This window comes from Uranotaenia lowii, chromosome 2 (genome assembly GCF_029784155.1).
Source record: "Uranotaenia lowii strain MFRU-FL chromosome 2, ASM2978415v1, whole genome shotgun sequence".
Lineage (NCBI taxonomy): Eukaryota > Metazoa > Arthropoda > Insecta > Diptera > Culicidae > Uranotaenia > Uranotaenia lowii.
In genome coordinates, this window is record NC_073692.1 from 392,287,946 (window position 1) to 392,314,562 (window position 26,617).

The window sequence follows — 26,617 nt, forward strand, 5'->3', positions numbered from 1 at the left end:
CTGACCTGCTCGGTCTTTCAGCGGCATTCTTGCATTAGTCCTTGCACCACTGAGGCGGCGAGAAATGTCATAAAGTAATCGGATATCTCCATTGGCGGCGGCTCTTTCCCCCTCTTCGGCTAGGGAGTTTGTCCAGGCTCTCTTGTCTCGTCTACAAGCTCGTTTAACTGCCTTTTCCAGCTCCGCATATCGTAAGCGGGCGGCTGCTTTGGCTGACCCGGTACATGCCTGCTCAATTCCGACTTTCGCCTTTCTCCGATCATCGACCATCCTTCACTTCTTCTTCCACAAACTTTACCGAGAGTACCATGGCTCGTCGTGATAAAGGCATTCTTGATTCCACACCACTGTTCTTCGACTGTTCCGTCTGTCGGCAGCTCCGAGGCTTGGGATTCTAGCTGTTCAACGTATGCCCTTTTCACCTCTGGATTCTCCAACGCGCAACTCTCAGTCGTATCTCGCCAAGGACGAGGTGATGGTCAGATGCAATGTCTGCGCTTCGTTTGTTGCGGACATCAAGAAGGCTCCTTCTCCATTTTCGGCTGATGCAGATGTGGTCAATTTGATTTTCTGTTCGGCCATCTCGGGATACCCAAGTGACCTTATGTGCTGGTCGATGGGGGAAGAGCGATCCACCGATCACCATGTTATTGTTGCCACAAAATTCTACAAACAGCTCTCCGTTTTCGCTCATCTGTCCTAGGCCATGGCGCCCCATGATGCGCTCAAGGTCTTGATTGTCGGAGCCAATCTTTGCGTTGAAGTCACCCAAATGGATTTGAATGTCACCCTTCGGAATTCTCTCTACCACGCTGTTCAGTTGACTGTAAAACTGCTCTTTCTCCTGCAAGTCGGCAACGTCAGTTGGCGCATAACACTGGACCATTGTAAGGTTTCTAACCCGTGTTCTAAATCTGGCTACGATTATTCTTTCGTTTATCGGTTCCCATCTAATGAGGGCCGCGTAGGCCTGCGGGCTTAACAGGAAACCAACTCCTCGTTCCCGAGTAGCGTGGTCTCCTCGTATGCCAGAGTAAAGCAGGACTTGCCCGGACTGTGTCTTGTGTTCTCCAGTATTAGGCCAACGGACTTCGCTCAGTCCCAGAATTTCAAGCTTGAGGCGGCTAGCCTCTCTAGCAAGTTGTTCCAGTTTGCCTTGTTGGGCAAGGGTTAAAACATTCCAAGTTCCAATTCGTGTCCGTGTTTTCATGCTAAAAGTCGTCGCCAAAGTTCCAGATCGGTCATTTCTTTCGGATTCCGTAACAAGTTATGAATCGGGAGCAGTAGGTTGTTAGCCTAAAGTCCCTATCCCGCGATGGGTCTGCCATCTTGGACTTAGCTGGCGGGAGCCGCATTTCATAAATTCAGCCGCTTGCTGCAAGACAGACGCTGTTTGAGCCGCCCCTGACCTGGAGAACAGACGCTCGGTTGTTGTTGCACGCCGCCCCTGACCTGGGGAACAGACGCGTGCGGCCACCTTCTCAGTCTGCATGCGACCAAAGCATCCACCGGGGTTGGGTACCCGATCTCCGCTTAGGTTACTCGCACCCCAGCCGGCACCGCGGGGAGGTAGAGATAGGAGTTGTGAATAAGAGGTGATATGACCACTATGGGGTCTCGTGTTGCACATTATCCACCGTTTACCAGCCAAAGGGAAGGGGGTTTGGCTACGCTAAATATTTCTTTGAATGTTTTGTACCACAATTTTTTTTTCCATAGAGGTAAATAGGAAGGGGGAGGGGACTCTCTTTCAATTTTTAACATAACTCGAGAATGAGCCAAGCAAATGGAGCCAGATTTGGCATGTGAGGATATTTGGATAGGAGAAATATTTCAATGATTATTGGAGACCCCCCCCTTCTTCCAGTGAAGAAATTGAAAGAGAGAGGGGGCATTCATATCATTTGTATTGCAACATTCGATAACTATTCGGGAAAATGGAACCAAATTGGCTTGGGAGGATATTTACATGTGGGAAAAGGTTCTAGATTCTTTGAAACTCCTCTCGATTTTCATTGGACGGATAGGAAGAGGTGAGGGGAGCCAAACAAATTTTTACAATACTCGATAACTGATCAAGTAAGGGGAACCAAATTCGGCGTGCGAAGGTATTTGGGTGAACGAAATGTTCCCAAGATGGTTTTAAGCTCTTCCCACCTTTCATTAGAGAAATATAAAGGGGGAGGGAGCGCTCATACTATTTCTGGCAGAAATAGGTTCCGAATTTAGTATGTAACAAGTAATGTTTCTATATTTATTTGGGTACCTTCCCTTCTTCCATTAAGTGAGATAGAAAGAGGAGACGGGAGCCTCATTCATTTTTGTCGAATTTCAATAGAATTATTCATACAAAAGAAATTAACTTTAGTAGGGGAAGGTTTTTGGGATGGATAAATATTTCAATGCTTATTCGGAAACCCTCCAGTGGGGGAATAATAGGAAAGATCGTGTTATTGAGTCAGGTAAAAATGTATGGGGGGCTCATATATATTTTTAGCCTGACTCGATAACATTTTTAGCAAATGAGGTCAAATTTTCATAAGAAAGTATATGGAAAAAATAATTTAAGACTCCTCCTTTCTTTTCAGTTGAAAGCCTGAAAGGGTGAGGGGTGCATTCATACTTTTTTTTACTCGAGAAATGCACGAGAAAATTTTGCATCGAAGGGAATGAGAAATGTTTACTTAATTCTTAATCAGAGGGACTCTCATAATTTTATTTTAAATGATTTGAGAAGTGATCGAGCAAACGGAACGAAATTTGGCTTGGGAGAGGAATTCTTTACAAGTAAAACATTGATTGTAGCAGAACTTAGGAAATTATAATTGGGAAATTAAATTTAGGCAAGTTTTGAAAACAAAAAATAATTAATTTCTTTTGTTAAATTTCCATCAATTTTAGAAGGTGTAGCAAAACACCGGGCTAGCTATTTTTTTCAATAAATGCACTTTATTGAGTCTTTTTATCAGGAAGTTTTAGATAGATAATGTTCATTGGATAAGTATTAATAGTTAAGCTTGAGGAAGCTCTAACTGTTTGAAAAAAAAAAAGAATTTAATAATTTCATAATTCATTTGGATTTTTAAAATCAATTTCAGATGATGAAATTTAAAAGAGAGTTGTGTATGATCGATGAGTTTCTTAAACCTAGCTCGCGAACGATATGGAAAAATTTCATTTACATGATGAATAAAATATTTTCCATAACTCGTCATTAGCATAAGAAAACTTTACAGATAAGAAAAACGTATTTTAAGTTTCGAATGTGTTTAAAACATAAAAAAAAAGGTGGCTCACGATTCATCACAAGCTTTTATTTGCGAATTGATTGCGTTTGTGAAACTAATTAATGTTTCATCAAAAATTCTTTTTCCACGAGAAAGAACATGACAAAACTAAGATCATAAATATATATTTTTGTTATGAACTTTAGCAGGTGTTTGTTTAATTAGGTAAATAATTTTTTTTAGCTTGATAAATAAAAGTATTTCAGTCAACAGCATATACAAAAATGTGCTTACGCAAAGCGACGGCGATGACAGCTGGATTGAGATTTTCATTTCAACACACATCTGAGATATTCAGATTGGCCCATGCACATTTTTATATAAAATTTGAAAAAAAATGTGCAATAAATGTATTAATTTTAACATTTATCGATGCCGTAAAAAGCTTTACTCAGTATGAAGGATTGGCTTGATAATATGACCTTTGAACTTTTGACTAGTTTCCTCATGCTATACCGACACTGTTGGTGTAAAAGTATTTTTCGAAGAAACACACAATTTTTTTAAATAAATATTTTTATAAATTAGTTAAATTGTCTGGAGTAGAATGCTACAAAATGGAAATCAAACAAACTCTTTGTAAACTCGTTTCCATGTGCTGGAATATGAATGATTTGCATCACGCGTTTGTAAACATTGAAATTTCATTCATACAAACATTTATTTTTATGATTTCAGCTTGCAGAATTTTTCGTAGTATTATTTTACCCCTAAATGTATGCAGCATTCTTACTTTCAGAAAAAAAAATAGTTTTTACAGACCAAAAAATCACTGCAATTGGTGTTTTCATGCGTAACGGTCTTTAATGCATCGCAAATATATTTGAAACTATAAATTTTCATAACATTTTCATTAAAAACAAAGTTTGTTGTTAGTTACCCCATTTTCTAAGGAGGGCGAAAATCGAAATTTTATGTCCCATCATCCTTAAAACTTTTGATGCATAAGGGGTAGGATAAACTATGAACATAAGTTTTTTTTAGAATCCATTGAAAATGAAAATTTTTGCATGTTGCCTCAGTTGACGGTAATAAGATCTTTGAGATAAGAAGCTTGGAAAATGAAATCTTAAGTCTTAAGAAAAATTTTAATCAAGATCAAAAACAAATAAAGAAAGCTTTAAACCAGATACTTCAACTAAGGAAAAAAAACAAAATGAAACTTTGATTATTTGTACTCATAAACATTGGTTACAATCAAATGTTAAAAAAATTTCATTTCTGATTTTGAAATCAAGATCACAATTAAGGTCAAACAATTGAAACATCGTTAAAAAAATGTTATCACAGATCCCTTGAGCCTAAATTAAAGTCTCTAAAATTATTTACATTTTTTTTTATACAATCTTCGCGATCTTCGAGTTTAAAAGTGGATTAAAGTAAGAAATAGAAATTAAATACTTTAATTCTCTGCGTAAATTGAGAGTTTTCAATGCCTTCTACTAAAAAAAAAAAAGAATTTTATAACCCTCTTATTTGAAGTTGCTGTGAATTAGAATTCGATGAATGTTTTATGTTCTTATTTTATTTGACAAGTATTTAAACAATCATGTTTTGATAAATATTATTAAGAGATCATATAATTCTGGGTAGATAATATAATCCTTTTCAGGTAACATATATCGAAAAACAGTAGCACTGTGAATAGAGATGTGCCATTAGACTGAGTCGATTTGGGGTCATTCCTGAATTTCTCAAACCCGGGGGTCTTAAAAGCTTCGTTTTGGTCCAAAACTCATCCACGATTTTTTGCAGAATTTTTAAGTACATGAGTAAATTTGAACTCTTAGGTTTGTATGGGTTAATTGAATATTTTGTACTGAAAAATTAACATCATTTTTGTTTCTTCTGTGGAACCGAGCCTGCTAATGGTTTTTGTGTCAATTTATAAATTTTTTACATATCATACCTTCGTATCTTTTAGACAAAAAAGTTATTAGCTGTTTAACAGGTGTATGTCTTTTTGGATTGAAAAACAAGAAATTCAATTGATACCACTGCTGGGTGCCTAGCGAAGTATTGCAAGACCTCTTTTCATGCTATATTTCGTGGGGCACAAGCAGTGGTGTCAATTGAATTCATGGTTTATCAATCCAAAAAGACATACACCTGTTAAACAGCTAATAACTTTTTTGTCTAAAAAGAAACGAAGGTATGATATTTGACAAAGTTTTTCAGTGGAAAATTTCAGTCCCTCGCGCGCTCTCTGTGTAAGCAGACGTGTTTTGTATTATGTGCTGTGCAATTTAGCTCTAGCTGTCGTCAGTTCCCGCCCGGTAGAAAAGTGCACAAGAAAAATGTTGTCATGCTAAAGTCCGAATCGGAATTGGAAAATTGAGCGGGTTTCCAACAGAATAGTGTATTTTGACGCAGCATATTTTAGTTGTGAAATATTTGAAACAAAATGTTCAAAGATTGGGGAAGTGAAAATGTGATTTATGAGAGTGTTAGGGGAAAAATAATCAAAAGGGATCATCTGGAAATCTGTTGTGCGAGTGGGATTTTTAGAAAAAGTGTACTAGATTATTTCCTTCTTTGAAATAATCGAAAAATGGAAAAAGAGATTAAGTGTGAATAATATGACGTAGGTATCGAAAAAAGTGAAAAAGAGAGCTCAGCGTCCAAACATGTTTGCACCTGTGCAGGAGGAGGAGGAAAAAACCCGGTGAGGCAGTTCCAGTAATTAATCAATAGAATTCCAATAATTTTAAAACTTTGCTTCGTTTATTGAGTACCCATCCAATCTGATTTGCTGATTGATGCTTCATTTGAATTTTCGATCACAGCAATCGTTGACTTTCCGCGCCCATCGACATCATTTTTTTTCTTCTTATTTTCCATATGCGGCTCTCTGTATAGTCGTAGTACGTGTTGATGTTTTAGTACCTATAAGCCTCGCATTTAAAGATTAAAGATTATTAAAATGTGGTATTATCAGCTTTTACAGTTTATGAATGGAAAAGTATTGAATATTTTAGAATACATAAATTTAGAAAATCTTTCAAAAGTATAGCAGTTTATCCGTTATTCAACCAAATTTTTTTTTTATCAAACTTTCACCTTCAAATTCAATATTCTTTTGAGTTTTAATATACATTATCTTTTCAGAATAATGTTTTTAGTATTCTAATGTATGTACCATGATATTTTTATCATAGAATGTTCAAATAGTCTATCCCCACTGCATTATATTCTCAATAAATATTCCAATGTTCCAGAAAACTAACCAAAATATGTGACTTTTCGAAATACAGTTTCTAACTAACAATTCTGATTTCAGCCTATATTGGATAAACCAGTGCTTCAAGTACGTTTTAAAATTTATAATTTTATTGAACATTTTCACAGATTCTTTTCCTATGGGATTTTCTGAAAAAATTATGCACTTATTTCAATTGTTTAGCTTAATTGAATCCAGTTCTTAAGGGAAAACATCGCATCTATATATATGAAGGCAAGCAGATTGAAAAATATATCAACTGAAATATAACTAACAGTTTTTCTTTAGCAGTCTGGAAATATTTGATGGATTTTGAACTTGTACAGTTTAGTGTTTTTTTTTCTTTCGCAGGAAGTTCTACAATTGTAAAAAAAATCATTTAATTTGTTTTTTTTTTTTTTTTGGTTTGTCAGTTAAATTCACATTTTAGCTTTTATGGCTTGCATTTCGATGTATGGATTTTTTTTTTCAGGACGTTCGTTTCGGTTCGATTGAAGACGATTTATCAATATAACTTATTAATAATATCAAAGTTTTATTTTCAGGGCTTTTAAAAGAATTCTTACTATTAATCTTCTTAAACATTTAACATGCCATCACATATCCATGCCATCCATCTATTCATTAATAATTATTATTTTTCAGGTGATATAAACTGTTCAAAAATTCCTTTTCTCTTATTTTTATTTCCATTGTCCGCTTTTTTTTTATTGAATCAAATAGGATTATTATCATAATTTAATTATATTTGATGACAATTAAGGCCCTCAGGATCGGAAAGATGGTAATTTAAAAACTCTCGATTTTAATTGAAGTATACTAAATGATTTTTCATATTTCCATCAACATCTGGTGCAAAACTCATTTTAACACTTTTACGATTGTATCGAAACTGCTGGATTTCGAATAATATTTAAAACAAAGTCAAGCTTCTTTGAAACTTTGAATCGCGTTTTCTCAAAACTTTCTCTGGTCCCAAGCGCCTCAATTGTATTTTTTATATTATGTTAAACTACATTAATTTCTTTTATGTTATTTTTATTATATTTTATATTGTATTATATTAAATTATATTCTATTGTATAATATTATATTTTACATTTATTTATTTAATCAAATATTCTTACAACAAGGTCAGGGGCATCAGGGTATCCTCGTTTTGCAAAAAGAGCGGGTTACCGTGTATGCTAGTACCGTATTGAATACTAGACGTTCCTCAATTTATGTCAAGGGAATTTGGCATGGTTGAGGAAAATAAAGTATTTGATTACTTTTTGTAAAATAAGGACGCACTCTTTTTTTCGGAAGCCTTGGCGGCGGGATTATAATTTGCATGCTATCGTGGTTAGTCAACAATATGGTTATAGCTTCTCGAGACTTGCCCCCTTTTCACCCTGGATACCGTTAGTGCCTCTGCTTACGATTCCATTCCTTTAGAAGTCTCATTGAGTGGTTATGATTGTGTTGTGTGGTAGCCAAGATGGTCGTGTGGGTTATTTTTTTTGCCACAACCGCGGCGCTGCCGTAAACCCAAGGTGGATATAATACATACATACATACATACAAGTTTTTCAGTGGAAAATTTCCTGTAAGAAATTTATTAATTGACACAAAAACCATTAGCAGGCTCGGTTCCACAGAAGAAACAAAAATGATGTTGATTTTTCAGTACAAAATATTCAATTTTCCCATACAAACCTAAAAGTTCAAATTTACTCATGTAAACGTTACTTAAAAATTCTGCAAAAAATCATGGATGAGTTTTGGACCAAAAAAAGCTTTTAAGACCCCAGGGTTTGAAAAATTCAAAAATGACCCCAAATCGACTCAGTCTAATGTGCCATGTCTAAAAATTTGGTATACGGTGAAGATTACTTCTTACTTGATTGTGGTGAAAAATTAAAGACAAATGACTAAAACTGCTTCAAATGGCGACACATTTCAACAAAATATTTTTTGGCGCACTTATCTTATGGTTTATCAAAAATTGAAAAAGCAATGTCTTAAATCATCCGTAAACGAAAAATCGGTACCAAACTAATTTCATGAAAATAAATAATCATTGACCGTTTACTTATATGGCAATTTTTTGAGTGAAAATTTAAAGGCTTAACATAGTTTGCCGGGTCAGCTAGTATTGCAATAAATACTTTTAATTATTATTTCTTCGTGTGGTAAACGTCTGTGATAGAAAAATGATAACTAGAAGTATGTAGATTTCAAAACTCAGGTTGAGAGCACAAAATTTAAATTATATTCTTGGAAACCAACATCCTATTAGAATTCAATTGCTGATTACAAATATCCTGTATAATTCTATGAACCCTGTATAATTATATGAAATTATGAATATTTTGAAGCTATTCTACTTATTTTTTTAAACATTTAAATTATCTCTAAAATTTTCATCATCAAATATCATAAAACAGGGGGAACAAAATTATCGAAAAATTTAAAAACAAAATGCTAGCTCTGTGTATGAAAATATAAATGAAAAAAAAATGTTCGTAACTGATACATAAATATATTTAAAAAAAATTTTTTGAACTGTTTTTTGTTTGTTTGTTTGTTTGTGGTTCATTGCATATTTTTTGAAAAATAAAGTCATCGGACTTTCTACACGGTATTCTTTTTAAATAAGTAAAAATCTTTTGTATGCATAAATTTCATTTTAAACAAAAGCTGATTTAATAAGATATTTCAACGAACATAATTTTTTAAATGTTTTGTTATAATCAATACATAATCAATGACACATTTAACTTACCGTAATGGGGAAATCATCCTTCATATCACAGGTATCCAGATTCCGTTTGAATCGAATAACTGTGTGCGTTACATTCTCGTAACCCAAAAGCACGGTGTAATCCTGTGAAGAATCAACGATCGGATCACCATCACTTCCTGCCCGTACATGTCGATCCTGTTTAGAAAAAAATCATAAAAGTAGAGAGTTAGAGTATGGAAAAATAAACTTCCAGTGAATGAGGTCTTTTATTAATTATTGGTTTACTGTCTAACAAGCGGGTTATACCCCGTCAATTTATCAATCACTTTTCCACAAAATTTGTTTCCCAGCCAGCGGCCTAGGCCCAATTTTCGGTAATCCAACGGTTACCAATCAAGCTAATCGGCGACGACTAGGAACCCTTCCCCCAAAATTTCCTTCATCATCAGTGGAGAACGCCGAACCCAGAAGTTCAGCTCAGTAGCAATTTTCCCCAAAACGTTGGTTTGGCTTGGCTTGGTACAGAATGTATTGCGTCCGGAAACCCTTTGGCAACTTCCGCCAATCAGAGGCCCAGTGTAGTTTAGTTGCCTACCCCCCCTAAAACCCTTCCATTCTCTCTATTTTCACGGTTGATTTATGGTGGAAATAATTGCTACAATTTGTCATCGCGATTTCGTTTTATTGGGCTCCCCCGCGTGCACTCTTCCTGAATCCGCACGAATTCGGAGTTTTGGGTCCCGGCTAAATCATCAATGGACGACGGATGTGTGACGTGACGTGGAAGGTTGGTTGACGGTTTTCGGACGGGCCACGGTCAAAACAGTTTCTGACGTACGACGGGGCCACTTTATGGGTGATTAAGTTTTCTTTTTTGGGCATGGTTACCATTTTTGAAAATTAGGAATAACAATCGAAGACTATTGAAGGGTTTTATAGATATCAAAATCTGTGTATCGCCATATTCAATACAACTATAAGTATTCAAAATCCTGAAAATAATAACAAAGCCTTAAAAACATTAAACCATCATCTGATAAGATTTGGCTGAATTAAAATAATTCAAAAATTCAAATCAGATGACTCTAAACGTACCAGAATGTGATCTTTGACAAGCAAAAACGCTAAATTCATAAAACTCAAAGCAACGTTACGAGTTTACGTCCAGTGGTTACTTTTCAAACATTTTTGTTTAATAAATGGGTAGCAATTCGTAGGTTTTAAAGTATTTGTAGGTCGAACTTTGAATATTCCTCTGCAAACCCTATCACCTAACTGGACCTGCAGGAAAAAAAAATACTCCAAGTGTTGACCTAGGATAGCAACACTGGCATTGAATGTTGGCACATACTTGGAACAGTAGCTTGTAAAAGCTGCAAAACACCAATGGACACGAAAATTTATGTGTCTATTGCTGTGGCATGAAAGCCAGAGCTGTGCGCATACACATTCATCAGCCGGGCCAGCCTTTTAAGTTACCAACCTACTCTAACATTGTTCAATTGGTTGTGAAATGATTGAGTGTCTCTGAATGGATGAGGCCCTCGCCTTCGGAAACCTCGCAGGACCACTTTCCGGGAAATTCTCCGCCCTCAAGGTTTTGATTTTGAATCAGTAACCCGGCCATTGGGAAAGGTTTTCTAGAGCTAAAGTGAGTGATTAGTGGCGTTGGCTGTTCCCTGCTTTGAGGCGCGAAGTTCCACCTCCCTAGCGGGGGTGGTAGCGCTTTCCGGCTGCAAAAGCTCTTCCTGTGATTTACCGGATGAAAGTGTGACGATTACTGGCCAGTGTGTTGGGTGATTTGCTGCTCTTATTGGAGGCCGAAGCCGCATTTCTTCGTTGTTATTGATAGACAATCAGGCTTGCAAGGAAATATTTTGCAGGGAAAAAGAGAAAGATAAAACAATCTCACTTGAAAACTGCTTTTAATCATAAGATCATAAGACCGTGGATAAAAAACGAAGAATGTAAAATATATCGCTTTTATGATGAAAACGCAGAACTGATCCTTGGCAAATATATTTTTTCAAATATTTATCCAAAACATGTAAAAAATGTCTAAAATGTCAAAAATGTCAAAAATGTCAAAAATGTCAAAAATTTCAAAAATGTCAAAAATTTCAAAAATGTCAAAAATGTCAAAAATGTCAAAAACGTCAAAAATGTCAAAAATGTCAAAAATGTCAAAAATGTCAAAAATGTCAAAAATGTCAAAAATGTCAAAAATGTCAAAAATGTCAAAAATGTTAAAAATGTCTAAAATGTCAAAAATGTCAAAAATGTCAAAAATGTCAAAAATGTCAAAAATGTCAAAAATGTCAAAAATGTCAAAAATGTCAAAAATGTCAAAAATGTCAAAAATGTCAAAAATGTCAAAAATGTCAAAAATGTCAAAAATGTCAAAAATGTCAAAAATGTCAAAAATGTCAAAAATGTCAAAAATGTCAAAAATGTCAAAAATGTCAAAAATGTCAAAAATGTCAAAAATGTCAAAAATGACAAAAATGTCTAAAATGTCAAAAATGTCAAAAATGTCAAAAATGTCAAAAATGTCAAAAATGTCAAAAATGTCAAAAAATGACAAAAATGTCAAAAATGTCAAAATGTGAAGAATGTCAAAAATCTCAAAAATCTCAAAAATGTCAAAAATGTCAAAAATGTCAAAAATGTCAAAAATGTCAAAATTGTCAAAAATGTCAAAAATGTCAAAAATGTCAAAAATGTCAAAAATGTCAAAAATGTCAAAAATGTCAAAAATGTCAAAAATGTCAAAAATGTCAAAAATGTCAAAAATGTCAAAAATGTCAAAAATGTCAAAAATGTCAAAAATGTCAAAAATGTCAAAAATGTCAAAAATGTCAAAAATGTCAAAAATGTCAAAAATGTCAAAAATGTCAAAAATGTCAAAAATGTCAAAAAATGACAAAAATGTCAAATATGTCAAAAATGTCGAAAATGTCAAAAATGTCAAAAACGTCAAAAATGACAAAAATGTCAAAATGTCAAAAATGTCAAAAATGTCAAAAATGTCAAAAATGTCAAAAATGTCAAAAATGTCAAAAATGTCAAAAATGTCAAAAATGTCAAAAATGTCAAAAATGTCAAACATGTCAAAAATGTCAAAAATGTCAAAAATGTCAAAATGAACGTAAAATTTCAAAAATTTCAAAAGTTTCAAAAATTTCAAAAATTTCAAAAATTTCAAAAATTTCAAAAATTTCAAAAATTTCAAAAATTTCAAAAATTTCAAAAATATTAAAAATTTCAAAAAATTCAAAAATTTCAAAAATTTCAAAAATTTCAAAAATTTCAAAAATTTCAAAAATTTCAATAATTTCAAAAATTTCAAAAATTTCAAAAATTTCAAAAATTTCAAAAATTTCAAAAATTTCAAAAATTTCAAAAATTTCAAAAATTTCAAAAATGTCAATAATGTCAAAAATGTCAAAAATGTCAAAAATGTCAAAAATGTCAAAAATGCCAAAATGTCAAAAATGTCAAAAATGCCAAAATGCAAAAATGTCAAAAGAGTCAAAAATGTCAAAAATGTCAAAAATGTCAAAAATGTCAAAAATGTCAAAAATGTCAAAAATGTCAAAAATGTCAAAAATGTCAAAAATGTCAAAAATGTCAAAAATGTCAAAAATGTCAAAAATGTCAAAAATGTCAAAAATGTCAAAAATGTCAAAAATGTCAAAAATGTCAAAAATGTCAAAAATGTCAAAAATGTCAAAAATGTCAAAAATGTCAAAAATGTCAAAAATGTCAAAAATGTCAAAAATGTCAAAAATGTCAAAAATGTCAAAAATGTCAAAAATGTCAAAAATGTCAAAAATGTCAAAAATGTCAAAAATGTCAAAAATGTCAAAAATGTCAAAAATGTCAAAAATGTCAAAAATGTCAAAAATGTCAAAAATGTCAAAAAATGTCAAAAAGGTCAAAAATGTCAAAAATGTCAAAAATGTCAAAAATGTCAAAAATGTCAAAAATGTCAAAAATCTCAAAAATGTCAAAAATGTCAAAATAGACGTAAAACTTCAAAAATTTTTAAAAAATGTCAAAAATGTCAAAAATGTCAAAAATATCAAAAATGTCAAAAATGTCAAAAATGTCAAAAATGTCAAAAATGTCAAAAATGTCAAAAATGTCAAAAATGTCAAAAATGTCAAAAATGTCAAAAATGTCAAAAATGTCAAAAATGTCAAAAATATCAAAAATGTTAAAAACGTCAAAAATGACAAAAATGTTAAAAACGTCAAAAATGACAAAAATGTTAAAAATGTCAAAAATGTTAAAAATGTCAAAAATGTCAAAAATGTCAAAAATGTCAAAAATGTCAAAAATGTCAAAAATGTCAAAAATGTCAAAAATGTCAAAAATGTCAAAAATGTTTTAAAATGTCAAAAATGTCAAAAATGTCAAAAATGTCAAAAATGTCAAAAATGTCAAAAATGTCAAAAATGTCAAAAATGTCAAAAATGTCAAAAATGTCAAAAATGTCAAAAATGTCAAAAATGTCAATAATGTCAAAAATGTCAAAAATGTCAAAAATGTCAAAAATTTAAAAATGTCAAAAATGTCAAAAATGTCAAAAATGTCAAAAATGTCAAAAATGTCAAAAATGTCAAAAATGTCAAAAATGTCAAAAATGTCAAAAATGTCAAAAATGTCAAAAATGTCAAAAATGTCAAAAATGTCAAAAATGTCAAAAATGTCCAAAATGTCAAAAATGTCAAAAATGTCAAAAATGTCAAAAATGTCAAAAATGTCAAAAATGTCAAAAATGTCAAAAATGTCAAAAATGTCAAAAATGTCAAAAATGTCAAAAATGTCAAAAATGTCAAAAATGTCAAAAATGTCAAAAATGTCAAAAATGTCAAAAATGTCAAAAATGTCAAAAATGTCAAAAATGTCAAAAATGTCAAAAATGTCAAAAATGTCAAAAATGTCAAAAATGTCAAAAATGTCAAAAATGTCAAAAATGTCAAAAATGTCAAAAATGTCAAAAATGTCAAAAATGTCAAAAATGTCAAAAATGTCAAAAATGTCAAAAATGTCAAAAGTTCCAAAATATACCAAAAAGGACAAAAAAATCTAAAATTACAAAAATGTAAAAAAGTCAAATATGTCAACAATGAAAAAAATCTCAAAAATGTCAAAAATGACAAAAATGACAAAAATGACAAAAATGACAAAAATGACAAAAATGACAAAAATGACAAAAATGACAAAAATGACAAAAATGACAAAAATGACAAAAATGACAAAAATGACAAAAATGACAAAAATGACAAAAATGACAAAAATGACAAAAATGACAAAAATGACAAAAATGACAAAAATGACAAAAATGACAAAAATGACAAAAATGACAAAAATGACAAAAATGACAAAAATGACAAAAATGACAAAAATGACAAAAATGACAAAAATGACAAAAATGACAAAAATGACAAAAATGACAAAAATGACAAAAATGACAAAAATGACAAAAATGACAAAAATGACAAAAATGACAAAAATGACAAAAATGACAAAAATGACAAAAATGACAAAAATGACAAAAATGACAAAAATGACAAAAATGACTAAAATGATAAAAATGACAAAAATGAAAAAAATGACAAAAATGACAAAAATGACAAAAATGACAAAAATGACAAAAATGACAAAAATGACAAAAATGACAAAAATGACAAAAATGACAAAAATGACAAAAATGACAAAAATGACAAAAATGACAAAAATGACAAAAATGACAAAAATGACAAAAATGACAAAAATGACAAAAATGACAAAAATGACAAAAATGACAAAAATGACAAAAATGACAAAAATGACAAAAATGACAAAAATGACAAAAATGACAAAAATGACAAAAATGACAAAAATGACAAAAATGACAAAAATGACAAAAATGGCAAAAATGACAAAAATGACAAAAATGACAAAAATGACAAAAATGACAAAAATGACAAAAATGACAAAAATGACAAAAATGACAAAAATGACAAAAATGACAAAAATGACAAAAATGACAAAAATGACAAAAATGACAAAAACGACAAAAATGACAAAAATGACAAAAATGACAAAAATGACAAAACTGACAAAAATGACAAAAATGACAAAAATGACAACAATGACAAAAATGACAAAAATGACAAAAATGACAAAAATGACAAAAATGACAAAAATGACAAAAATGACAAAAATGACAAAAATGACAAAAATGACAAAAATGACAAAAATGACAAAAATGACAAAAATGACAAAAATGACAAAAATGACAAAAATGACAAAAATGACAAAAATGACAAAAATGACAAAAATGACAAAAATGACAAAAATGACAAAAATGACAAAAATGACAAAAATGACGAAAATGTCAAAAATGACCAAAATGACGAAAATGACAAAAATGACAAAAATGACAAAAATGACAAAAATGACAAAAATGACAAAAATGACAAAAATGACAAAAATGACAAAAATGACAAAAATGACAAAAATGACAAAAATGACAAAAATGACAAAAAGGACAAAAAGGACAAAAATGACAAAAATGACAAAAATGACAACAATGACAAAAATGACAAAAATGACAAAAATGACAAAAATGACAAAAATGACAAAAATGACAAAAATGACAAAAATGACAAAAATGACAAAAATGACAAAAATGACAAAAATGACTAAAATGACAAAAATGACAAAAATGACAAAAATGACAAAAATGACAAAAATGACAAAAATGACAAAAATGACAAAAATGACAAAAATGACAAAAATGACAAAAATGACAAAAATGACAAAAATGACAAAAATGACAAAAATGACAAAAATGACAAAAATGACAAAAATGACAAAAATGACAAAAATGACAAAAATGACAAAAATGACAAAAATGACAAAAATGACAAAAATGACAAAAATGACAAAAATGACAAAAATGACAAAAATGACAAAAATGACAAAAATGACAAAAATGACAAAAATGACAAAAATGACAAAAATGACAAAAATGACAAAAATGACAAAAATGACAAAAATGACAAAAATGACAAAAATGACAAAAATGACAAAAATGACAAAAATGACAATAATGACAAAAATGACAAATATGACAAATATGACAAATATGACAAAAATGACAAAAATGACAAAAATGACAAAAATGACAAAAATGACAAAAATGACAAAAATGACAAAAATGACAAAAAATGACAAAAATGACAAAAATGACAAAAATGACAAAAATGACAAAAATGACAAAAAATGACAAAAATGACAAAAATGACAAAAATGACAAAAATGACAAAAATGACAAAAATGACAAAAATGACAAAAATGACAAAAATGACAAAAATGACAAAAATGACAAAAATGACAAAAATGACAAAAATGACAAAAATGACAAAAATGACAAAAATGACAAAAATGACAAAAATGACAAAAATGACAAAAATGACGAAAATGACAAAAATGACGAAAATGACAAAAATGACCAAAATGACAAAAATGACAAAAATGACAAAAATGACAAAAATGACAAAAATGACAAAAATGACAAAAATGACAAAAATGACAAAAATGACAAAAATGACAAAAATGACAAAAATGACAAAAATGACAAAAATGACAAAAATGACAAAAATGACAAAAATGACAAAAATGACAAAAATGACAAAAATGACAAAAATGACAAAAATGACAAAAATGACAAAAATGACAAAAATGACAAAAATGACAAAAATGACAAAAATGACAAAAATGACAAAAATGACAAAAATGACAAAAATGACAAAAATGACAAAAATGACAAAAATGACAAAAATGACAAAAATGACAAAAATGACAAAAATGACAAAAATGACAAAAATGACAAAAATGACAAAAATGACAAAAATGACAAAAATGACAAAAATGACAAAAATGACAAAAATGACAAAAATGACAAAAATGACAAAAATGACAAAAATGACAAAAATGACAAAAATGACAAAAATGACAAAAATGACAAAAATGACAAAAATGACAAAAATGACAAAAATGACAAAAATGACAAAAAGGACAAAAATGACAAAAATGACAAAAATGACAAAAATGACAAAAATGACAAAAATGACAAAAATGACAAAAATGACAAAAATGACAAAAATGACAAAAATGACAAAAATGACAAAAAATGACAAAAATGACAAAAATGACAAAAATGACAAAAATGACAAAAATGACAAAAATGACAAAAATGACAAAAATGACAAAAATGACAAAAATGACAAAAATGACAAAAATGACAAAAAAGACAAAAATGACAAAAATGACAAAAATGACAAAAATGACGAAAATGACAAAAATGACCAAAATGACGAAAATGACAAAAATGACAAAAATGACAAAAATGACAAAAATGACAAAAATGACAAAAATGACAAAAATGACAAAAATGACAAAAATGACAAAAATGACAAAAATGACAAAAATGACAAAAATGACAAAAATGACAAAAATGACAAAAATGACAAAAATGACAAAAATGACAAAAATGACAAAAATGACAAAAATGAAAAAAATGACAAAAATGACAAAAATGACAAAAATGACAAAAATGACAAAAATGACAAAAATGACAAAAATGACAAAAATGACAAAAATGACAAAAATGACAAAAATGACAAAAATGACAAAAATGACAAAAATGACAAAAATGACAAAAATGACAAAAATGACAAAAATGACAAAAATGACAAAAATGACAAAAATGACAAAAATGACAAAAATGACAAAAAATGACAAAAATGACAAAAATGACAAAAATGACAAAAATGACAAAAATGACAAAAATGACAAAAATGACAAAAATGACAAAAATGACAAAAATGACAAAAATGACAAAAATGACGAAAATGACAAAAATGACCAAAATGACGAAAATGACAAAAATGACAAAAATGACAAAAATGACAAAAATGACAAAAATGACAAAAATGACAAAAATGACAAAAATGACAAAAATGACAAAAATGACAAAAATGACAAAAATGACAAAAATGACAAAAATGACAAAAATGACAAAAATGACAAAAATGACAAAAATGACAAAAATGACAAAAATGACAAAAATGACAAAAATGACAAAAATGACAAAAATGACAAAAATGACAAAAATGACAAAAATGACAAAAATGACAAAAATGACAAAAATGACAAAAATGACAAAAATGACAAAAATGACAAAAATGACAAAAATGACAAAAATGACAAAAATGACAAAAATGACAAAAATGACAAAAATGACAAAAATGACAAAAATGACAAAAATGACAAAAATGACAAAAATGACAAAAATGACAAAAATGACAAAAATGACAAAAATGACAAAAATGACAAAAATGACAAAAATGACAAAAATGACAAAAATGACAAAAATGACAAAAATGACAAAAATGACAAAAATGACAAAAATGACAAAAATGACAAAAATGACAAAAATGACAAAAATGACAAAAATGACAAAAATGACAAAAATGACAAAAATGACAAAAATGACAAAAATGACAAAAATGACAAAAATGACAAAAATGACAAAAATGACAAAAATGACAAAAATGACAAAAATGACAAAAATGACAAAAATGACAAAAATGACAAAAATGACAAAAATGACAAAAATGACAAAAATGACAAAAATGACAAAAATGACAAAAATGACAAAAATGACAAAAATGACAAAAATGACAAAAATGACAAAAATGACAAAAATGACAAAAATGACAAAAATGACAAAAATGACAAAAATGACAAAAATGACAAAAATGACAAAAATGACAAAAATGACAAAAATGACAAAAATGACAAAAATGACAAAAATGACAAAAATGACAAAAATGACAAAAATGACAAAAATGACAAAAATGACAAAAATGACAAAAATGACAAAAATGACAAAAATGACAAAAATGACAAAAATGACAAAAATGACAAAAATGACAAAAATGACAAAAATGACAAAAATGACAAAAATGACAAAAATGACAAAAATGACAAAAATGACAAAAATGACAAAAATGACAAAAATGACAAAAATGACAAAAATGACAAAAATGACAAAAATGACAAAAATGACAAAAATGACAAAAATGACAAAAATGACAAAAATGACAAAAATGACAAAAATGACAAAAATGACAAAAATGACAAAAATGACAAAAATGACAAAAATGACAAAAATGACAAAAATGACAAAAATGACAAAAATGACAAAAATGACAAAAATGACAAAAATGACAAAAATGACAAAAATGACAAAAATGACAAAAATGACAAAAATGACAAAAATGACAAAAATGACAAAAATGACAAAAATGACAAAAATGACAAAAATGACAAAAATGACAAAAATGACAAAAATGACAAAAATGACAAAAATGACAAAAATGACAAAAATGACAAAAATGACAAAAATGACAAAAATGACAAAAATGACAAAAATGACAAAAATGACAAAAATGACAAAAATGACAAAAATGACAGAAATGACAAAAATGACAAAAATGACAATAATGACAAAAATGACAAAAATGACACAAATGACACAAATGACAAAAATGACAAAAATGTCAAAAATGTCGAAAATGTAAAAATGACAAAAATGACAAAATAACTAAATTGACAAAAATTAATAAAATGCCAAATTAGTCATTTATGTCTAGATCACAAAAATTCAAAAAAAAAAAAATACCAAAATATATGATAAATAACAAAGAAGACGATAAAGACTTCGTCGGCGTCGGTCAAAAATACACATACGTCGCGTAGTAAAAACAAAATTCTGAATACAGAATGCTCAATCCTGCTCAATCCTGCTCAAATTAAAGGCTGGCATATTTAATTTCCTGAAAAGAACAAACACCAGATATGCATTCGAGCTCTAAAAAATTATAACTTCTTGTTGTAACAGGATGCAAAACAAACATAAATACCAATTGAACATGTTGACATGAGTAATAATATTTATCTCTTCCTGTGTCGATATTTCCGAAACATCCAGTGCTTGGTTCTGTCATTGCGATTTCAACCGAGCCAATCCCAATGACTGCAAGGATCCAACTTTTCTGCTACTCATCGTCAAAAGCGATCAAAGTCAAATCTCGTATTCGGTACTGCTGCTACAGCCTTCCAATGATTGCACACTTGGGAAAATTTACATTCAAACATGTACACACAGACTGGGAAAAAACGACTCAAAGTATTCGATTCATGTTTGCACTAATTTAACTTTCTATTTCACTTTCGGTTTTATGTTAGTTTTTCCATTGAAAGCCTCTAACCGAGAGCCGAAGCATGTGTCACCACAGAAGAGCTGGTTTTTCAGAATTTGTTCTCCAAATATTCAACAACCACCCACAAGTCCCTGGCTGTCGGATTGGACGTATGTACATCTGAACATTTCATCCTTATTACTGGTGTCCGGATCTCTGGAAGCATTTTCAATGTTTTTGCTAACGTTAGTTTGCAAATGTGAAGTGTGTGATGCGCTTGAGGAATTTAACCAAAATGTTTAATATATTTTCAATGGTTTTTTTCCTTTTTAAGTAAATGAAAATTAAATTACATCGATTTTATAAAATTTTCTCAGAATACCAGGCTCGATTATCACAATTTTCTTTCAAAACATCTTTTCTCCTTCACACTCCTTTTTCAAGGAGCATATCAGAAGCAAAACTGCAGCCCAATGTCAGAAGGTAATAAATCCATCTTAATAAATTGCCTGAAGCAAAGAAGTGTAGCCATCGGACCGAAGCATTTTTTTTCAGTCCAGTAATATTCATGACCAGAATGAAGATTACGACGAATAAGGGACTACGTAGGACTACATACATGCTAGCATATTGATGGCGTTTGATGGTTCGTTGCTGATGGGGATGGAAAGAAGGTATGTTGTGGATGAATGAACGAACATGCTACCTACCCCTACATGCATACTAAGGTGGGGCTGATGACGATGCAGGACCTCAAAGCTAATTGAGTGATGAAATATGCCAATTTAGCCTCCCAGTCAGTACCTAGTACAGAAAACAGTAACACTTGGGCGATGAAACAGTTTCCACATTCACTTACAAAAATATGTGAAGGATGGGGAGAAATTTCTATAGGTAAATGTTGTTTGGCACATGTTTCATGTTATTGTGAGACCGGAGGTCGTGTTCAAATCAGGTGTTGCATATTTTCACCAGACTTCAATATTAAAAATAAAAAAAATCCTTAAAAGTTTTATATTCAAGGCTGTATAGAAATCCCTTAGTTAACTCAGCGACCATAATGGACGGTGGTTTGAGTACATGTAGGTATATGTATATTCGTTTAAAAAATTGAGGCTGGAAACAAAACATTAAAATTTTTTTTGGTATATTTTTTTTATTTTCTCCTTAACGCTCAAAGACAATGAAATTTTTTGTATTTTATCTCGAACAAAATATTTAATGTCTATCATTTGCAAAATGAAGCTTGACATTGTTGTTCAAATTTCTCGTATTATTCCAAAACATATTTCTTTAACAAAACAAGGAAAACATGCAAAGTAAATGATTTTTTTTCAGGAATTTGTCGGTCAATACACAGGGCTAATGTAAATATTTTTTGACTTTCAAAAATTCCGTAGCAAAAAAGGCAAAAAATGCTGAAAGCCTGTTAGGAGTACATCCTTCGAGTGGACACTTTAAGATTAGTCATAATGATTGCAAGCAATATTTAACGCTTTCGTGTACGCAACTGCTTTACGTTGCTTGAAAAACAAAAACCGACCACTTATATGAAAAACTATTGAAATCAACTTGACTTTTATAGCACTTTTTTTGTAACTGTTTATGAAAATTTCAAATTCAAGGTTTTAATTCGGGTTGATTCTTTCGGGAAAATTTCAATACATTATTGACAGAGATATTTGAATAGACATATGGAATATTCCAAACATTGTAAAAAAATCGAGATTTTCGCGTGAGAAAAAACCTGTTCAAATAAATGTATTGATTCTCATGCTTGTCAAAGCTAATTTCCCTTTAAATAACGATAATCCCTTTATGAAAGTTTAATGCAAAATTCAGGCGACACGATTTTGAGAAGGAGGTTCTGAAACACAGTTACAATTTTTTTTACTATTTTCTTAATGATTTTAATCATAATTTTCATGTTTTTCCTTTTTTGAAAAACTTTTGATAAGTACGTTTGAAATAATTGATTATTTTTATAACCGTACACTAAACTCATAATCATACTCGATACAAACTCGAGGATTTTCTTTGAAGCAAAAGTTAAGGGATTGTAAATTCTCAACTTTATATTTTCCCACAATTTGAACTGTTCTTTTGCCTTAGAAATTCTTCTGCTAAACGCACTCCCATTATGTAGAGTTTTGTTTTGATCTAGATTCAATGGAAATGTCAAATTGTAAAACCAAAAAGAAACCGAGAGCAAAGAAGTAAGACTCTCTTCCGTTACAACCATACGGACATAAGAAAAAGTATCCCTTGAATGGTCCCTTGAAATAGTCAGTTATTTGTTACAATAAAACTCGGGATTTTGATTACAACAAGCGGTCAGAGTTTTCAATAAGTTTTTCGAAAAGTCGAACCCACAACTAGACGTATCAGAGATTCTTTTTTATCATGTTCTCTGTTTTTTAAGACTCATTGAAAAATAAGTAAATAAAAAAAAGCGCAGGTTCTACTGATTAAGCGTCATCAATAAATTAAGTTACGCATAAACTGCAGTTTTCCGACCCCTCCTCCCCGTATGTAATAAATCATAACGCTGCCATGAAGAACCCCCTAATTAATATAACGTAACAATGAAGAATACCCTCCCTCCCCCTCTAGATTTAATTTTTTTTTTTTTTGAATGCTCGAAAATAGTTTTACCATAATAATTTTAAGCATTCTTCTTTGTACATGAAAGCAGATTGCGATGTTGTGATTTTGCATCCTGATCAACACTATCGGAGTTCACAAAATAACAGATTTTTTTTCAGTAGTCAATAACTATAACCATGGGTGGCAAAACTCGTCAGATCGGCTTGTCCAGTAAAAGAGAGTGCAATTTTTTTCGTCTGCTCCCCCAATCGGTACAGGGAGAGATAAATCGCACTGAAATGAAGAGTGAAAATGTCAACACATAAGAGTGAGTGAGAGCATTCACATCCGCTGATGAAGAAAATTCCCTTCTCCGGAAAAGTCTGTTGCGCAATGTGCTGAGGAGAATTCGAGAGCTAACTCAGTTTATTCTTGGTACGTTCACGAGAAAAGATGCTACTTTCCGAATCAAAGCTCCCAGCGGTGTCCTGATTTTCTAGAAGCCGTCCTGATTGCAATTGATTTTGTAATAAAAACAGTTAAACCAGTTAAACCTCTTAAACCAATGATAATCTTCGGTTCAGATGATATTTGAACGGTGTCTTTCGCTATAAACTAAAAGCCACCTAACTTCATATCTCTTCTGTTGCTTAAATTAAGGCGTATACTGCACCACTATTTCGCCTTAATTTATGCAATCTAAGAAGAGCTGCATTTCATTTCCTGGGGTCTACTGGGGTCCTGAAAAACCCTGGTTTTTGTTCTTCGCGGTGTCCTGATTTTTCGATGAAACCACCTGTCACCTCTTCTTCGAACGCTACCTTTTCCAAAAAAAAAAAAAGAATTCAAAACAGCTAACAGCAGTGGGCATGGTAGCGGAGTAGAAATTGTTTATTTTTTATCTACGTTGTGTGGTGGGAGTCTAATACCGTATTTGCTTTCTCCCCTCGATCAGTGTTCCACCGTACCCGACAAAAACAAACACATCGCCGGTGTATTGCCTGCTCACTCACTCACACGCTCTCTCGAAACACTGACAAAATTTTAGGGGCACCACCGCCCGATGGCAGTGCAACACCAGGTCAAAACCAGTGCAACACCGTCCGAATAAACAAACAGTTTGACAGCACCTAGTGGTGCACCAGTGCAACACTCGGCATAAACAAATACGTTATAAATAATTCTTTCCTTCTTTACTCTGAGGTGTATGACTGAAACACAGGGCGCTCTTTGTTTAGAATTCTCTTCCTCCCACTCTGATGCAAAGGCTCTTACACTTGCCGTCCGAGTCACTTACAGCTCGTGTAAACTCGGGTAACGAGTGGAGCACGATCAGCGAAAGAGGATTACACTCGGAAGCCGAACTGAAAACAGTGTTGGTTTCTCCCGGCTCTTTGTTGTTTGAGAAGAGCCGACCAACCCTGGCTATAACTTTCTGTTCACATTCTTTGATCCTCTAGTTATCAGTTAACAAGTTTATCTACGCTTGATAATTGATGGTTTTGCTTGTTTACTTTATTATGCTCGAACAGTATAACTTGTAGTGCAAAATGTATTTTGCGATATATCACGATTATTTCACGGAATTGCAGTACAGATCGTAGGATATATTTCTCTAAAGCTTCAGAAAATGGGCAAATCAATTTAAATTGAATTGAAGTTTGCGGCTTTTAGGCTTACTATGGTTTGCTGATAATTTCAGATCTGATAGAAATTGTGAGGGAATAATTTGTAGATAGAATGGTTTTCAAGAAACAAAAAGTGTTTAAGTAATTGTTAATTGTTTATTGAATAAAAATCAACGGATCAAATTTAGATTATAATGATAACTTAATTATAGGTTAGACATAAAAATTAAAAATTAACTTAAATCTACGTTTCTCTTGACTTGTTCAATTTGTTTCTACGGAAAACATTTCAAATTTGCCTACGCTAATCTACTCGTTTTTCGATTCCGGATATATCCAGTCCGGATCAGGATATCACTTAACATAAAACGTGAAATAAGGCTATAATGATTCGAATTGTTTCTAATAAAAACATCATTAAGCACTTACGTTTAACGAAGTACAACAGAGCTATTAGATAAGTATCGATTGCATACAATTCGAGTGGATTCGATCGGAATAGTGGGATCAGGTTTGAGAGGAGAATGTACCGCACTTAACCTTTTTACGGGATAATCGTGGAAATAAACATAAATTTGCAACTAACAACTTTTCCACTTTCTAACCTGCTCAACTAGACGCTTACAATGAGGGGGAAATAAAAACAAGGTGTTTACAGACTAGAAAAAGGAGGTCACACACGGTGCCGCTTGTTGACAATCTGAGCAGTGCTACTTGTTGTGCCGACATACCCCCTCTCGTAACAATTCCCTATGATCGAGCTTCCTCCTTCTCTTTTCCTAAGAGCATTACGTAATTTATGAACACCCGCCCTCTTAAAAAGAACCACGATAAACAGTACAGTAGTTTTTCGATTTTATCACTGTTCGATTTTTCAATACTCGCTAAATTCACGCTCGATTTGATCACGGGTATTGTTTCAATTTTATCACGTTGTAAGAATTGAAAAAACAAAATGGAAAACTTTGTATTTTTTCTATTTGAGTGAATCTCCCGAAAATGAACTTTGGACGTAATGATACGCCATAGCACACAAAGTGAATTGCTCTCAAAACATATTTTCTCGACCAATTGAAATTAATGTTTTTTTTTTAAGTTTATTTAAGCAAAATCCTTTGGTTGTCAACAAACCCGATAAGTAGGTTGTCTAACTTTATTCCATACAAATGTTCATCTTACTTGCAGTACAATTGCAAGTTGTTTTCCCGATTCACCTTGGAATTTATTCTTACCTCTAGTTGTTCTCAGAAAACGTTTGGTTTTATTCGGTGAGATCCTTAAGCTATCCTATCGACTTGCTTTTTTTTTTAATTTTTAAGGTGACCTCTCCACTCGGAGTTGAATAAAATTAATCCAAGCAGTCCCTCGACATGCATCACAGTTCCCTCTAATCTTCAACTGTCCTCATTAAAAAACAAATCCTGTTATCTCAACATGTTGTCCAGTTATTCTTCTAACATTTTACTAATATTGAACTTTCCACTCCACATGTTTTTTTTTCTCAAACTTTCCTCCAAACTGAATTGAAATTTAACAGAATTTATACAAGCTGCCCTCTTGACTAGCTTGATTGTTCTCTCGTTTCTCAAGCTGTCACCTTAACCTGCATGAGCAGTATTTTTTGTAAAATATCAACGCTGTCTTCTTAACTTGCTTTCCAATTGCATTTTGTTATCTCAATTTACAATTTGTTCGCTCGAAACGCTCCATGATTCGTTCTTATAACAAGCTGTTCTTCCAACCCACTGGGTTTCATATTTAATAAGGCATTTAGGCTCGTCTCTCAGTTTCAAGCTATCCTCTTATTCGCTAAGGTTGTTATCCATACGTTCAAGCTATTCTCTCAACTTGCGTGAATTCTCAAAAGCGCACAGGCTGTCCTCTTAACTCACCTTTTAGTTTCA

At 31.3% G+C, this 26,617-nt stretch overlaps 1 protein-coding gene across 1 annotated transcript in view; it reads right to left on the minus strand.

Annotated features, from left to right (window-relative positions):
• The window catches only part of LOC129744637 (MOXD1 homolog 2-like), a 355,619-nt gene that overhangs the window by 162,953 nt on the left and 166,049 nt on the right, over positions 1-26,617 (minus strand). Inside the window, exon 5 of the mRNA XM_055737259.1 lies at positions 9,275-9,430. Coding sequence (XP_055593234.1) covers positions 9,275-9,430 — 156 coding nt within the window. The remainder of the gene's footprint in view (positions 1-9,274; positions 9,431-26,617) is intronic.